Below are 15,148 nucleotides of genomic sequence, written 5' to 3'. Positions count from 1 at the left end.
GCTCTCTTTGTCAGATGCATCTGACAAAGAGAGCTGTGGTTCTTGAAAGCTTATGCTACAATGAAGTTGGTTAGTGTTATAGTGCAGTCCTAATAAGAGTTACTCCCATTGAAATCAATGGGCGTAGCCTGAAGTAACTCTGCTTAGGATTGCACTGTTAAAGGTGCTACTGGACTCTTTACTATTTCACAGATAGAAGGGTTTTCATCTGTGGAAAATGCAGCTTACCTGCTTCTCCCCTGCTGCAGCAGTCCAAAATCCACACACACACCCCGCACACACACACACACCTGAAACACTGGTCCTGGGAAATGAGGTGGTTTGGGAGATAGCTTGACGGAGGGGTATAGAAAGTCTGATGTGTGAAGATTGTCTTCCTCCTTGTGCAGGCTGAAATTTGAAGCAGGATACAACTCAAAGCATCCAAATATACCGTGCATTTTTATTGTAGAATGAAATTTCTCCCAGTTGTTGTGGGACATTTAAAAGGTAGAACATATAATATGATTGTGAGCCTGTTTATATAGTTTCTGGAAAAAGTACTATCCTTTTTTTCAAAGCAGTGTTTGATAGTGAAACTAGAAACTTGGGAAAGAAGTAATTATAGATGTGCACTAAAATTTGAAATTTTTCAGATTTGGTATCTGGAAAGCCATAAACATTGGTATTTCCAACATTCACCGAAGCCTTAGCCAAACAGACAAGGGCAACCACTGACTACAAGCCTCCCAATGCAAACAGATCCAACAAAGCACAAAAGAACCAATGCCAAACCAGAGAATCCCAGCAGCACCAACCAGGCAGCAGAAGGCGCACACTCCAGAAATTCTCTGATTTAGCAGCTGGTCGTAGGAGTTTGTTTTTTCCCTTGCTGTGCAGGTTGCCTAGACAAAGAAAGGGAGGGGTGAGAGAGAGGCAGTTCTCATAGGCAAATGGAATTGCATGTTAGGGAAAGCTCAACTGCCTGTCCACTCATGACCTACATGAGAAAATCATCATGATTGGACAGTCCATGAGACAATCATCATGATTGGACAAATAGTTGAGCTTTCCTTAAAGTAGGATTCTATTTGTCTGTGAGAGTCTTCTCCTTTTGATTGCAAAGCTTCTAAAGGCGAGGGGAAAAGCTGCTGCAACCATTCAATTACCCGTCCTAGTTATTTACAAATATTTTGAGGATTAATTGGGACCAGCAATACCCATATATCTGAGAATCCCAGTACCAATCAGGATTCCTGAATAACCCCCACCCCAAATACCAATAAGGTATTTGGGGTGTATCTTTTCAGACCGGATAGACCAAATTGCACACCCCCAGAAGTAATACATGTAGTCTGGATGATATGTCACCAAAGAGTTTCTTCATTTTATTTTTAGATACTTGTCAAAACTCTCAAAATTTGGACATTTTGAAGGAGAAAGAAAATAAAGGCTTCTTTGGCTTTTTTCAGCGAAATAAGAAGAAACGAGAACAAGTAAGAAATAAAGCACCTGTAACGTGTAGAAACAAAACTTCTTTTGTACGAACAAAAGCTCCTAACAGTTTTCCTGGCTTGTTGAAATTTAACTGACGTAGATTCAGATCAGTCCCCCGCCCCCCAAATTCCAACGTCTGTGTCTTGTGGGTTCTTTCAGTTTCTGAGGTATTGACCGCCCTTTTTACCAATTGGCTATAATTGGAGCCAATGGCGACTTCCTGTTCATTGGGGAATTTTTGCTTTCCTGAGCTGGCTTCTTAGTCAGATTAAGGGTACCATTGGCTGATGTCATTCAAAGGACATTTTTCTTTGATCTGTTTGCTTCAGATTTGAGAAGAGCGTGTGCTGCTTGTTATAAGCTCAGTGTCCATAATTTTTTGTACTTAATAGTTCTAGAGGTTAGATACTCCCAAAAAACTTTTATTCTTATGGGCAGGTGGTAATTGAGTGGAAAGCCCACCCCACCCCCTAATATTTGGACTCACCTATGTAGTTTCTGCATTAAGGCACTGACTTTATTGACCTAGTGTTTTGCCCGAGGGAAGTGGCTTCCATGCTGCTAGCGGTAAAGTTGTATGGGGCTTATGATAAAGGTAAAAAAATCTCTGCTTTAAAGAAAATAGTTTCAAATGGGTACTTGTGGTGGTCTGCAGAAGAACAGCAAGATTTGAGTCTAGTAGTACATTAAAGACCACAAGATTTTCAGGGTAAAATCTTTTGAGAGTCAAAGCTCCCTTCAGCAAATACAAGTAGGAATGGAGATCCCTGAGCCTTTATATCCAAGTCAGAAGATGGAAGGGGTGTTGCAAAGAAGGTAGTCAGGATGCGGTGTAGCTTGCTTAGGTGGAAAGGGTGTTTCAGTGGACTTTCTGGGGCTGAATAGAGACATAAGATTCTTATCTCACTACAGATGCTAATTTCTGCTCTTATCAAGCTGCTTTGTACCGTTGTGCCCTTTACATCCAGACACCATTCCTTGTAACACCTCTCCTATCTTCTGGCTAGGATCTAAAGGCTCAGGGATCTGCATTCCTACTTGTATCTGATGAAGGGGGCTTTAACTCTCAAAAGCTTGTACCATGAAAATCTTGTTGGTCTTTAAGGTGCGACTGGACTTGAATCTTGCTGCTTTAAGGGTTGGCTTAAAAAACTACTCAGATTATTTCTTTGTTGTTTTTCTCCATGTAAGACTGCCAGTGCTCCTGCAACTCCATTAATGAGTAAACCAAGGCAAACCTTTTTCATAAGGTCCAACACCGTTTCCAAACAATATGACTCAAATACCCTCCCATCAGAAATGCCAAAAAAGCGGCGAGCGCCCCTGCCTCCAATGCCAGCTTCTCAGAGTGATCCCCAGGATCTTGCACAAGCCCAGCACAGATCTGCAACTTGTTTCGTGAAATCCAGCAGTGTGGATGAAACTGAGAAGGTTAGTTGTAACATTTCAGTTTTTCCCTAATGCTTTGCTCTGTGGCTAGATAGTAATGGCTGGAGATTTGTGAATAATGCAGCAGAAAAGCTCAACACTCAGGCATTTTGAATAATATGCAGTGGTTCATAGATTTTGGCTTAGTTTACACATGGCAAGGCCTCCAAACATGGGGCTGCCATTCAGTTTAGAATGCCACAGCTCACCTGCAAATGAAAACGCTTCCAAAATACTGTGCTGGTTTCGGAATGACTCCCTCGGCTGCCAGTTTGGGGGTTCAGCTGAAAGTGTTGTTTTGACCTTTAATGTTATTCATGGCCTGGGTCCCAAATAAATAAAGAACAACCTCTCCTTGAGCCTGTGTGTGACCTTTGCTCCTCTGGTCAGTACTAGGGATGGTCATTCTGTGGTGACTCAGAGCCAAGCTACAGGAGACGAATTACATGAGGAGGAGCACGTGAAGGGAGTCGCAGTGTTAGCTGGGAAGCTGAGTTTTAAAAGAGATCGGAAGCTTTGTCAATTTCCCCTCTCTACAGAGCCAGGGAGATCTGCTCAGAGGATTTCTTAATTTCCTCTTTGCCTCCCTGAAGGCTCTGTCACAGACCTGCAACTTTCACCTCCCCTATTAAGAGACACAGAGGAAATATACAAACCCTCTGAGCAGCCATCTCCCTGGCTCTTTAGAGAGGGGAAATTGACAAAGCCTTCCAATCTCTTTTAAAACAGCTTCCTGGCCAACATTGCGACTCCCTTCATGTGCTCCTCCTTGTGTAATTTGTCTCTTGTAGCTTAGCTCTGATTCTAGGACATTCTTAGTCATTCCACTACTGTGAAATGGGTTATCAATGAACTCTATGAATGGGGAGTTCTATCTTGTTAATTCTTATGGACCTTTTGGTGGCTTTTGGATATTGTTGATCATGATAATCCTTCTGAACTGCTTTTTGGGCCTGGAAGGCACTAATCTGGAGTGATTCCGGTCCTACCTTGAGGGAAGATTTCAGAGTGTGGTGCTGGGGGACTGCTGCACTGTCCCTTGGGATCAACATAACTTAAGGATTACCTTCTCCCATGCCTGTTCACTCCAGTCATCTTTGGGGGCCCTGCTTTGGGGGCCTTGCCATCTGAGGCTAGATGCATGGCAACCTGAGAAAGGGCCTTTTCAGTCATGGCACTAAAACTTTGGAACTCTTTCTCCAGGGAGATTCATCTGACTTCCTCTACTGCTATCCAGTGGGTGGAGCCTTTTTTGTTTTGTCTGGAATACTCCTAAGAACTGTTATTGACCCTCTTCCATGTTCTTTGTCTTCTGCATACTGAATTCTTTTAAAAATATTATTTTAAATGTTTTAAATTTAAATTGTTTTAAAATGTTGTTTAAATTGTGTTTTAATATTTGCCACCTTAGGGACCCTATTTTGGGTAGAAAGGTGGCATACAAATATTTTAAATAGAATAAACTAAAATAAACATTACTTCCCCTGAGTGACATTTAGAAGATGTTCTATGATGATTATGTTCAGATGAGCTTTTTGCTGATTTATGTTCTAGCTACCCCTGTGTATCATTTTAAGATGGGATGATTATTATTCTTGATGTAAATTGTATTGTCTTACGATTTTAATTGTTAGGCCTGTGTATAAGCATATGGCTTTGCGGGGCGGTTGTTTAACTGTGTGTTTGTGTATTGCTTGGTATCACATAGGGAGGCCCAAGGTAGTTCATAAGATATAATCACATCTTTTAATTAATTAATAACTAGAACCCATGACACATTGAAAATGTGTATAAAGTGTGATCATATGGTTGCGTAGATCATGTGGGCACTGACTGTGCCAGTTTCAGCAGTTCTGAGGAATTTGCTATATTGATTCAGGAACTGGATGAACTATCTAATTGGCCCTTTGCCAGTGCATAGGACCATGGGAAAGTGGCTGCTGTTACAGAGTTGTTCAATAAAATGGGTTTAAGCTGGAGATTTTTAGTAATGCTTCCACACACACACGCACGCACTTGGAGAAGAGTGCACTATAATGACTGCCCATAGATATCAAAGAAATCCTTTTAACTTGAGTTTGGGAATTAAAGGACACTCTTGTAGACAAAAGAAGTAAAATAATATATCAAAGCATACGATATACATTATTAGGATAATTTAAAGCATGTTTAATACCAGCTGCTTTGGAACATAACCGCTTTTTGCATAAATAATGCTACTTAAAAAAAAAAAGTTAGTAGAATCAAGGGGATTTAGAATCTTTTCCTCTACCAGACTGATAGCCTTTATTCTCGCATCAACTATGGGAACATTATGGGTTGCATTTATATGTCCAGTAACTAGAGAAGTATTTGACATTTTGTGTTGTTTCCTAATCGCCTGCATTAGACCTTTTATATTTTTTAAAAAGTGCAGTTAAATGTGTCACTGAGAAAAGGTCTCTGAAAGAGTACTAATCTTTGTGGTGTTAGGAACAAGTTAGAATCTTGAGAATTAAATTTTACTTACTGTAAGTCTGTGAATGTAAAAACTAATGTTTTTATCTTAATAAAATTGGCTGCTTGTGTAATAATGCATTTTAATGAAGTTATGAAGCAGGCTGCAAGGTCAAATCTATCTATAAATCCCAATATGTTCTGAACTTATTCCAACATGGTTTTGGGGAGAAATTAATGCAGTGGGTAATATCTTGGTAAAGCACAGATTGTCAGTTGTGAATTCCAATTAAAGTTCAAAGTCAAATGTTTCAGTGTAATTTGGAGAACTGCATATTTATATTTCAGACAACACTTTGAATCTGGAATTAAAAGCATTTTTTCTAATACATTGGACTATGAGCGTGCTAAAAAGATGAAGTGAAGAACTCAATGGGGGGGAAAGGAATGCTTGGCCCCAGAGCTGAATTGTATTTAAGGCCAGTCAGTGGACATTCTTTTCAGTCATACCAAGAATTTGTTTCTTTTTCATAAACTCACAACCACCAGAGTGTGCTGTTTGACAAAGGTTTTGAGTTTTGATGAGAAGGCTCTTGCTTTGAGAAAAACTATTGGTCATCTAAGTGTGAAGACAGACATAGACAAATGATTTAAAAGGTTTCCCTTCCTACCCCCCACTTCCATAGCCCAGACTAGCCCAATCATTTCAGAGCTCGGAAGCTAAGCAGGGTTGGTACTTGCAAGAGAGACTGCCAAGGAAGACTGGGGCTGCTATACAGAGGAAGGCAATGGCAAACCACCTCTGTTCACCTCTTGCCTTGAAAATCCCATCAGGTGAAACCTCATAGCGTTGCCATGAATCGGTTGCACCTTGACAGCACACTTGACTTTTTTACATCTTTGGGCTCCAATCTAACATAGTTTCAAGTACACACAATCACACTGAATAGTGTGCCTATGCGTACTGGGTGGGATTGTTGCATTGGTGCTATGTGAGACTAAAGTCATTTGGAAAGTAATACATGAGATTTCTTGCTTTTTAAAAAATCTCATATTCTCCTACCACACCAGTGGGTTTTTTCTACTTGGGTTTCTTGTATTGTCACAGTAAAAACATCTTGTTTCCTTTCCTGTTTTTCAAGTCTGCTGCCAATAATACATTCTAGGGATATATATAGTTAAAAGGAGGAGTTGCTGCACTCTTCAAATGCACTCCTCCTGTCCTTTGCAAACATGCTTAATCTTTTCCAGGATCTAGTTCTGAGAAAGCCAGTTATGCAGGTTTAGTGTAAAGGCTGATTATGCATAGTACTGATCAGCTGGACCATACGATATCATAAACCCCCACCTCCCTGTATACCCAGAGCAATGATGCACCTTTTAAAACAGTGGTTTTATTTTTTAATATAATTAATGGGTTATTGTTTAAATCAGTGCCAGTGGTGGCATTTGCTGAGGTGATGCAGATAACAAGACCACCCCTGCTGTCAAAAAAATTGTTCCTCTTTTCTCAGAACCTGCAGACTTCACACTGCAGTAAAGTGGCAAATGTCAGCTTTCCTTCTATATGGTGATGAATTGTTTCAGAAAGCAAGTGTAACTTCTATTGTATAGGTTCTACATGGTTAATTTAGGAAGAAACTTTCACACAATTTTAAATTAAGATTTCCCCCCCTTTCTCACCAAACCTTTTAACAATTAGAACAATACAATTATTCAACAAGACCTGAATACTCTGGAGAAGTGGGCAGCTGTGAATAGGATGCAATTCAACAAAGACAAGTGCACAGTATTACATCTGGGCCACAAAAATGGAAAGCACAAATACTGGATGGGGGATACACTTCTGGGCAGTAGTATATGTGAAAGGGACCTTGGGGTAAGAGTGGACTGTAAACTAAATATGAGCAGTCAGTGTGATGCAGTGGCAAAAAAGGCTAATTCAATCTTGGGTTGTATCAAAGGGGCCATAACGTCGAAATCGCAGGAGGTCATAGCCCCTCTCTATACTGCCTTGGTCAGGCTGCACCTGGAGTATTGTGTGCAGTTCTGGAGGCCTCACTTCAAAAAGGATGTGGACAAAATTGAGAGGGTGCAGAGGAGAGCTACGAGGATGATCAGGGGTCTGGAGACAGCCCTACGAGGAAAGGCTGAGGGCCTTGGGAATGTTTAGTTTGCTCTCTTTAAGTATTTGAAAGGCTGCCATTTGGAGGAGGACAGGGAGCTGTTCCAGTTGGCAGCAGAGGGTAGGACCCGAAACAATGGGCTTAAATTACATGCACAAAGGTACTGGCTGGATATTAGGAAGAACTTTTTCACGGTTAGAGTTGTTCAAAAGTGGAATCAGCTGCCTAGGGAGGTGGTGAGCTCCCCTTCACTGACAGTTTTCAAGAAGAGGCTGGATGAATATTTGTCAGGGATGCTTTAGGCTGATCCTGCACTGGGCAGGGGGTTGGACTAGCTGGTCTGTATGGCCCCTTCCAACTCTGTGATTCTATGATTTTTGTTTTTTCTTTAACCAAACTTGTAAGTGCTGTAAAAAACAGAAACTTTCAGCCAACAATATCTTTGAAAATTACTCAAGGTAAGGAAGTTCAGCTTGTTGGATCCCAGTGATAGAGCCCTTTGGCATAATCCTTCCAATTATGGAGCAACTGGAATCTGGGCTTCTATCCTCTTCTTGAGGAATTACAGCTTTTATTCAAGGTGGTAAGAGCACATTAATTGTTATCAAGCTCCCCAGCAACCAGCTTCTTCCTCAACTGCTTGGCTTTATCTACTGACTCTGCCCTACTGGACTTAAACTAATTAGCTCATTTGGGTTACACAAGCATCTGCTAAGCTCTCACCAAGAGACAATTTGCCCACTCTGATCACACACAGATCCTCTTTCTTTGTTAATAGCAAATCAGTGGGCATCAAGCAGATTTTTTTTTTGAATTCCTGCATTTCACAGATACAACAAGCAAAAGTCTTGAAAGCTTTGGTTTGGACATAGTATCAGAAAAGTATGGATTATTAGTGTTTTAATATTTGTGGTCAATGCTAAAATAAAGGTGTCAAAGGAGTGGAATCCATTGTTCTCAGGTGTTATTTGTATCTTGTCCCCGCAACTGCAGTCTTGTGTTGGTACACGCTGCAGATAATTTTGGCTGGGGAAAAGCCAGAAACAAATTTTATTGAATAGTAAAATCATGGAAGGCATATTTTGTTCTCTCTGGTTTTATATAAAGTAATAAAAGGTAGCTAAGAAAGCAAAATTTTGTATGATTTCTCTTTACCAGAGTAAGCAAACTGAAATGGAAAAGAAAGTGGTAAAAGAAGGAAAAGATGAGCCAAAGGGGAGGGGCCAAATGGAACAGGTGAGGTTAGAGGAGAAAGGAGCTGCCCCAAAGAGGGGAAAGGAGCCCTAATTATCCTCTGTCGCGGAGGGTGCATGAAAAGGGGGACCAAGCCCTGGTTTAAATGGATGAGTGGTGTTTTAAACAAATGTACAAGATATCAGGTTGCTTGAAGGGGAAAACAATACTGTTGATAGATTCAACAGAGGAATCGATACAAGTCTGAGACATAAAAACGTGTAGAGACAAGCCAGGTTCATTCTGTAGAAGGAAAGAATGTAGTAACTCTTGTTTTTTTAAAAAAATATGCACTTGTATGCATCTTAGGTTTTTGTGTTAACTTTCAGAATAAACTGGACATGGAATACACTTCCAGTATAACTGCAATCTCAGGATGCTTTTAGTTCTGATAATGAACTGCCCGAAGTTGCGTCATCTACCACTGTAGCTTTTTTCTTTAATTATATAGAAGTCTAGCATTATTGTTGTTTAGAATTAAGTTGTTTCCAAAAGTTTTGACAATGTAGTTTCTGTGCGCCCTCATAATAATCTGTTGCTAGAGATTCGTCATGGGGGCGGGGGGACTGTCTTGCTGCATTGCCTTTATAGTAGATTTAAACTGGAATGTCCTTTTCGAAAATGAACTGTTTGCTCAGTTCTGATAAAGCAAAGCGTTTGTCGATGCCAGAGAGGTAACATCAGACAGTGCCAAGCAGAGCCAGCTAAAAAGAAACACTGTTTCCACTGGTTGTTGGGGGTTTTCCGGGCTGTATTGCCGTGGTCTTGGCATTGTAGTTCCTGACGTTTCGCCAGCAGCTGTGGCTGGCATCTTCAGAGGTGTAGCACCAAAAGACAGAGATCTCTCAGTGTCACAGTGTGGAAAAGATGTAGGTCATTTGTATCTACTCAGGAGGGGTGGGGTTGAGCTGAGTCATTCTGTAAGAGTTTCCCAGGGTGTGGAATGCTAATGGCGGGAGGCTTCACTGTCTCCTGAGGAGGTTCTTTTGCATATGGATTGGTGCTTGATGTGCTAATCTTCTCTGCAGGGCTATTGTCGGGTGTGGAGTGTTTTGTTGGCCTGGTGTTTTTCAGAACCGGAGCCCATGCTCTGTTCATTCTTAAGGTTTCTTCTTTCCTGTTGAAGTTTTGCTTATGCTTGTGAATTTCAATGGCTTCCCTGTGCAGTCTGACAAAGTAGTTGGAAGTGTTGTCCAGTATTTTGGTGTCCTGGAATAAGATACTGTGCCCTGTTTGAGTTAGGCTATGTTCAGCCACAGCTGATTTTTCAGGCTGTCCAAGTCTGCAGTGTCTTTCATGTTCTTTTATTCTTGTCTGGATGCTACGCTTTGTGGTCCCGATGTAAACTTGTCCACAGCTGCAGGGTATACGGTATACTCCTGCAGAGGTGAGGGGATCTCTGCTGTCTTTTGCTGATCGTAGCATCTGTTGTATTTTTCGGGTGGGTCTGAATACTGCTTGAAGGTTATGCTTTTCCATAAGCTTTCCCATCTGATCAGTAATTCCTTTGATATATGGCAAGAATATACTGTTTCCACTGTTCAGCTTATTGTACTTTGGTTTCTTGCAGCAAATATAAGACACCCTGTTCAGTTTCCCATATCCCTAGCTGACTAAACAGAAGTAGAAAATAAAAGTAAAGCTGTTCTGTGACAGTTGAGCGTAGCTGAGTCTGACATTTTAGCAGTTGCGCTTCAAGATGGAGGTAGAGGCTTATCACAAACAGCAAGTGAGACCATTGTGTCTGAGCTGTACAATGTACAGAGGAAACTAGATGTCAAAGGAAAGAGTTCTAGTTCAGTTGTCTTCTTAAAAATGTCAGTTTTCTGTGAGCAGGATTCTCTTAAATAGAGGAGCATTCAGTGTAGACATACCTGTGAAATCTCGACCTCTGATAACTATATGTTAGATACAAATGGATATTAATTGTATAGAAAGGACATTTGGAATGGTTGTTTCCTGTTTACAGAGGTAGCTCTTTCAGCTTTAACATTTTTAAAGTTATGGTTGTGATTTGAATTCTGAAAATCTCCACTGTCAGAGGGCTGATTCCGCACATGTTGGATAATGCACTTTCAATGCACTTTATCAATCGTTTGAGGTGGATTTTTTGTTCCACATACAAAAAAATCCATTCCAAATGATCTATAAAGAGGATTGGAAGTGCATCATCCAACATGTGCGGAATCACTCAGAAGGATCTAAGCTGCTCCTGGGGCAGAAGAAATTGCCCTTCCTTGCATGCACAGATGTAAGCAGCAGGATCAAGCCCTGTGTAACCAAGTGACAACTTCGAACTTTGCCACCTCTATTATCCTATTCCGGTCACTGCTAAAATTGACTTCTTTGTTACATAACATGACTAGACCTTCTGTTTTGACGTATATGCCATAGCTTTTATATTTGACTTGTACATTAAAATTTGACTTATATATTTATATTTGACTTTCTTTTTCTGGTGGGAAGGGAGCTTCTTTTCTCTTGCTCAATCATAATTAGGTAGAACTTATCATCCCTGTTTATAGCAATGGAACGACAATTGTTCTGCAATATGAAAAAAAAAATTAATATCTTCCCATGGTGTAACGTTTGTTGCTTCTGTTACCACACTGTTATTCCCCAGGGGCTTTCAACAGTGGGAAGAGTGAGAACGGGCTCCCTACAGCTGAGTGGCACATCCTCAGTGAATTCTTCCCTGAGACGAGCAAAACGCAAAGCACCTTCCCCACCTCCCAGAAAAGGCCAAAATGAAAACAGCACTGCAGCAGGTGATATTTTGTAGATGAATCTCGAGAACAGTCATGTTTAGTCTTATGCAATAAAACTAAATGGGAGTGTTGTGGTACCTTAATAAAACTGCAGCATAAACCCGTTTCTTCAGATGTAATGAATGGATTATGTAGGGCTGGGGAAATGGGTCAAGAAGTTAAGAAATGCAAGAAGCGCAAGGGATAATACTACCTGCTTTTTCTGGTACCTTTATTCTAGGGGTGTTTTATTCATAGCCCCACATAAAATGATTGCATATTTAGGATCCACACATTTGCGTGTGAAGAAGTCCATGGAAGTCGATGCTGGAATAATATTTTTATTATTATAAAAGGTGCCACAAGACTCGTGTTTACTTTTGTAGATGGGGATCTGGCTGTGACTTTATACTGCTGTACAGTTTTTTCTTTAGTTTTGAGTCAATGTTGCCCTCTTGGGAAATGATGGCTTCTAGAAAAAAAAATAACCCACTCTGAACAGACTCATTCAATAATATGTTCAGAGACAAGGCAGGTGTTTGAAGAGGATGCCATGGGGTAGGGGTGGGAGTGGAATATAAAGCCTGACAATTCCATGTCAGCAGTTCATCTCCTGCAACAATGTATTTGGTTTTCTGCCTCTTCTAAGGAAGAAATGTATATGAATGTTATTTGGATTTTGGAGTAATGTGGGGATCAAAGGGAAAAACCTTTCCAAACTTGCATTAATATTTCAGGACCAGAGCTGGCAGAATCAATTCAGAGAGAAGACAGCGTCAAAGGAAGACATTCAGAAGTACCGTCTCCAATAGGTACAATTCATGTGGTATTTAGTAAAGAGTCTCTATAAATCAGTACTGCTGCTCTATTCCATTCCTGTCTCGTAAGCCCAAACTCCCTGCATCCTTTTCTTCACCCGGTTCACCTTGTCTCTTACAAAACCCACTCCTATTCTCCTTGCACTGACACTCAACATGCTGTTAGTGAATTCTTTACCACACCTGGCCGTTGCTCTCTTCCTTTCCATGTCTAATGGAATAGACAGACCGTGAATGGGCACCAAAAAGAGGTAGACAGTGCAATATGAATTAATTTTTCTCCATCTCTGGAGAACATTGCCAGAAGAGAAGAAAAGAGAAGCTTCTCAGAAGGGAAATACTGAGTCAGTTTTTTGTGGGTCTTCAAGCAATAGATTGTTTTATTTGTGCATTTATTTAAAATATCTCCTCAGCCACAAGGTGCAGCAAAGGTTGCAAACTGTAACAGTTCAATTACCAAAATTAAAACAATGATTAAAATTTGCAAATTTTAAAAGCAATCAAAAGATTAAGCAACACACTGAAATAGTAACACAGTAATAATCCTGTAGAAACAGGGGTGCTTGGTGTTAGCAGAGGAGCTTAGTCAGTGCAGCTAAGCATGTTGTGAACACGTGCTGATGAGCTAATAAACTTACATGGAGCCTGATTCCTTTAGCAGAGACAATAAGAGTCGTTTTCTTTTTTGGAACACTGGTTAGGATGGGGGGAAAAGAAGAGCTAGAGTCTAGTCTGATCTATCTAAGCTAGAGTGCCAGTGGATACAGAAAGCATGTCCCGCATCCAGCTGGAGAAAAAGTGCACTAGCATGTGAGGGAGAAGAGGAAGGAAGGAAGTCCCTGAGAGTAGCCATCCACTGATCAAAGGTATAGCCACAGTAGGAAAGTGCGATACACATACCTTCATCTCTCTACCTCTCTGTCTCTATAGTATGTCCAGGGCTTTTTTTCTGGGAAAAGAGGTGGTGGAACTCAGTGATGGAACTCAGGACTGCACAATGATGTCACTTTGGGTCAGCTGGAACAAGGGGGGAGTTTTTTAAAGTTTAAATCACCCTTGGTGAAAATGGTCACATGGCCGGTGGCCCTCCCCCTGATGTCCAGACAGAGGGGAGTTTAGATCGCCCTCCGCACCACACCTGAGACAAAGGGCAACATAAAGTCCTTCACTTCTTACACATGATATGCAAACATTAAGTATCATCTGGTTGTGGGAGAATGGGATGATTAGCCCCTTAAGCCTCTCACGTTCTTCTGCTGGTTGGCAAGCAGGCATTCTGCCTGTGTTTCTCCATGTCTTGCTTGCATTTGAATTTCAAAAGGAGATTGAGGACTCAACCCTTCCTGTCCAGTTTGAGCATAGGGAGGAGGTTTCTTTGAGATTGGGGTTTGAGTGCTGCCTTCAGCTTGGTGTCACCGTCTAACATCTTTGTTCAATTCCCAGTCTGTAAAACCAGCACAGTAGTGACCTACTTAGCAATATATTGATAAGAGCAATATATTGATAAGAGCAAACACAATAAAGATGTAAATACGTAAATGCCAGATATGGGATAAGGCCTGCTATAGTAGCATTTACTTTCCTTTTCTAGTACCTCTGCATAATCATAGTGCTTATCATAGCTTTCTCCCTCTCTTTAAAAAAAAACAACCTCTTATCTCCATGTTCATTCTGTGCCTCTGTATATTCCCCGTCTCCTCTTTCTTTTTATCCTTCTTCCAAATCACTCCCTGTCCCTCTTTCACTCCCCTTCTTACTAATTTGTCTCCCTATCTTCTCCTTTTTGTTCACCTCTTTCACTCAGAGCGAATAATCAGGGGAAATGCTTTTTAAAAATCTCATGGTTGTTGCTGTTTTGCATTAGCTGATGTTGCATTTAGATAACGCATTGCAGGAAAAAAGGAGTTATTGAACTGTGACGCTTATATTCTGATTGCAATCCCTGAGGCAAGAGACATTTGCTGTTTAGATTTACATGTTGCAGAAATGGCTTATAAGGGATAGGAAACAAACAGCAATCTGTTCAGGGATTCCTCCTGCGCGAAAATCTGAACAGTACCTTGGAAGAGCTTTGATTGTAGCGCCCCCTACAGTCCGGCAGCCAATGCGAATTTTTTTTTTTAATGTCCCTGTGCTCTGAATGGAAAGGGAATGACACTGTTTTCTCATTCCTGTTCATCACACCCACTTTAAAGATCCCAAAATAACAGCAAGGGGCTGGATTTTAACATCCCTTCAAATAAAATTCTGCTGCCATTCCCAAACATCTACAAGTTTAGATACAATTGAGAGGAGGGGAAGCCAAGTACATTATGCAGGTGTTTCCCATCGTATTGCATTTGTCCTTCGTATGTTACCTGCGTTTTTTAAAAATTGTTGATTAATAGGATAAGTTTTTGCCAAGAAATTGACATCTGCATACATTTGCTTATACATAAAACTATAGCAATCTTTCTCTGGTTTTGGAGGATGCCTTCATGATGCATAGCAGGGACGTTTTAGAAGAGCCTTTCCCTCCTGTGTGTGAGGGTAGGAAGAATACCTCTTCTAAGATGTTGCCTAGCACTGGTGTCTCTCTGTGTCTGTTTGCTTTCTAAGTACAGTATTTACTCAAATGCAAGACTAGTTTTTTTTCATGGCTATGCCATCAAAAAAAGAGGGGGTTATTTTATATTTGCATACAAGTTACACTTATGTCTGTCTGTCATTCATTTTAATGGGATCATCTTACATTCAAATTAGTCTTCCTTTTGAGTAAATATGGTCTTTGTTAATCATCTCTAATAATTTTTTTTAATCTCCCAGGTTAAATTAGGGCCATCTAAGTTTTAAAATCAGTGAACTGATTAATTAAGCACGGCATGCCCTACTGACATAACAAGAT

At 40.6% G+C, this 15,148-nt stretch overlaps 1 protein-coding gene across 3 annotated transcripts in view; it reads left to right on the top strand.

Moving 5' to 3' along the window:
- COBLL1 (cordon-bleu WH2 repeat protein like 1) overlaps window positions 1-15,148 on the top strand; it is a 124,106-nt gene that overhangs the window by 92,412 nt on the left and 16,546 nt on the right. For all 3 annotated transcript variants that reach the window (XM_054970737.1, XM_054970736.1, XM_054970738.1), the window contains exons 6-9: window positions 1,378-1,475; window positions 2,668-2,907; window positions 11,323-11,467; window positions 12,184-12,258. In XM_054970737.1, coding sequence (XP_054826712.1) covers window positions 1,378-1,475; window positions 2,668-2,907; window positions 11,323-11,467; window positions 12,184-12,258 — 558 coding nt within the window. The remainder of the gene's footprint in view (window positions 1-1,377; window positions 1,476-2,667; window positions 2,908-11,322; window positions 11,468-12,183; window positions 12,259-15,148) is intronic.

Source organism: Eublepharis macularius, chromosome 2 (assembly GCF_028583425.1).
Source record: "Eublepharis macularius isolate TG4126 chromosome 2, MPM_Emac_v1.0, whole genome shotgun sequence".
NCBI lineage: Eukaryota > Metazoa > Chordata > Lepidosauria > Squamata > Eublepharidae > Eublepharis > Eublepharis macularius.
Note: the sequence above shows the minus strand (reverse complement) of the source record. Positions and strands in the feature narration are given on the sequence as shown.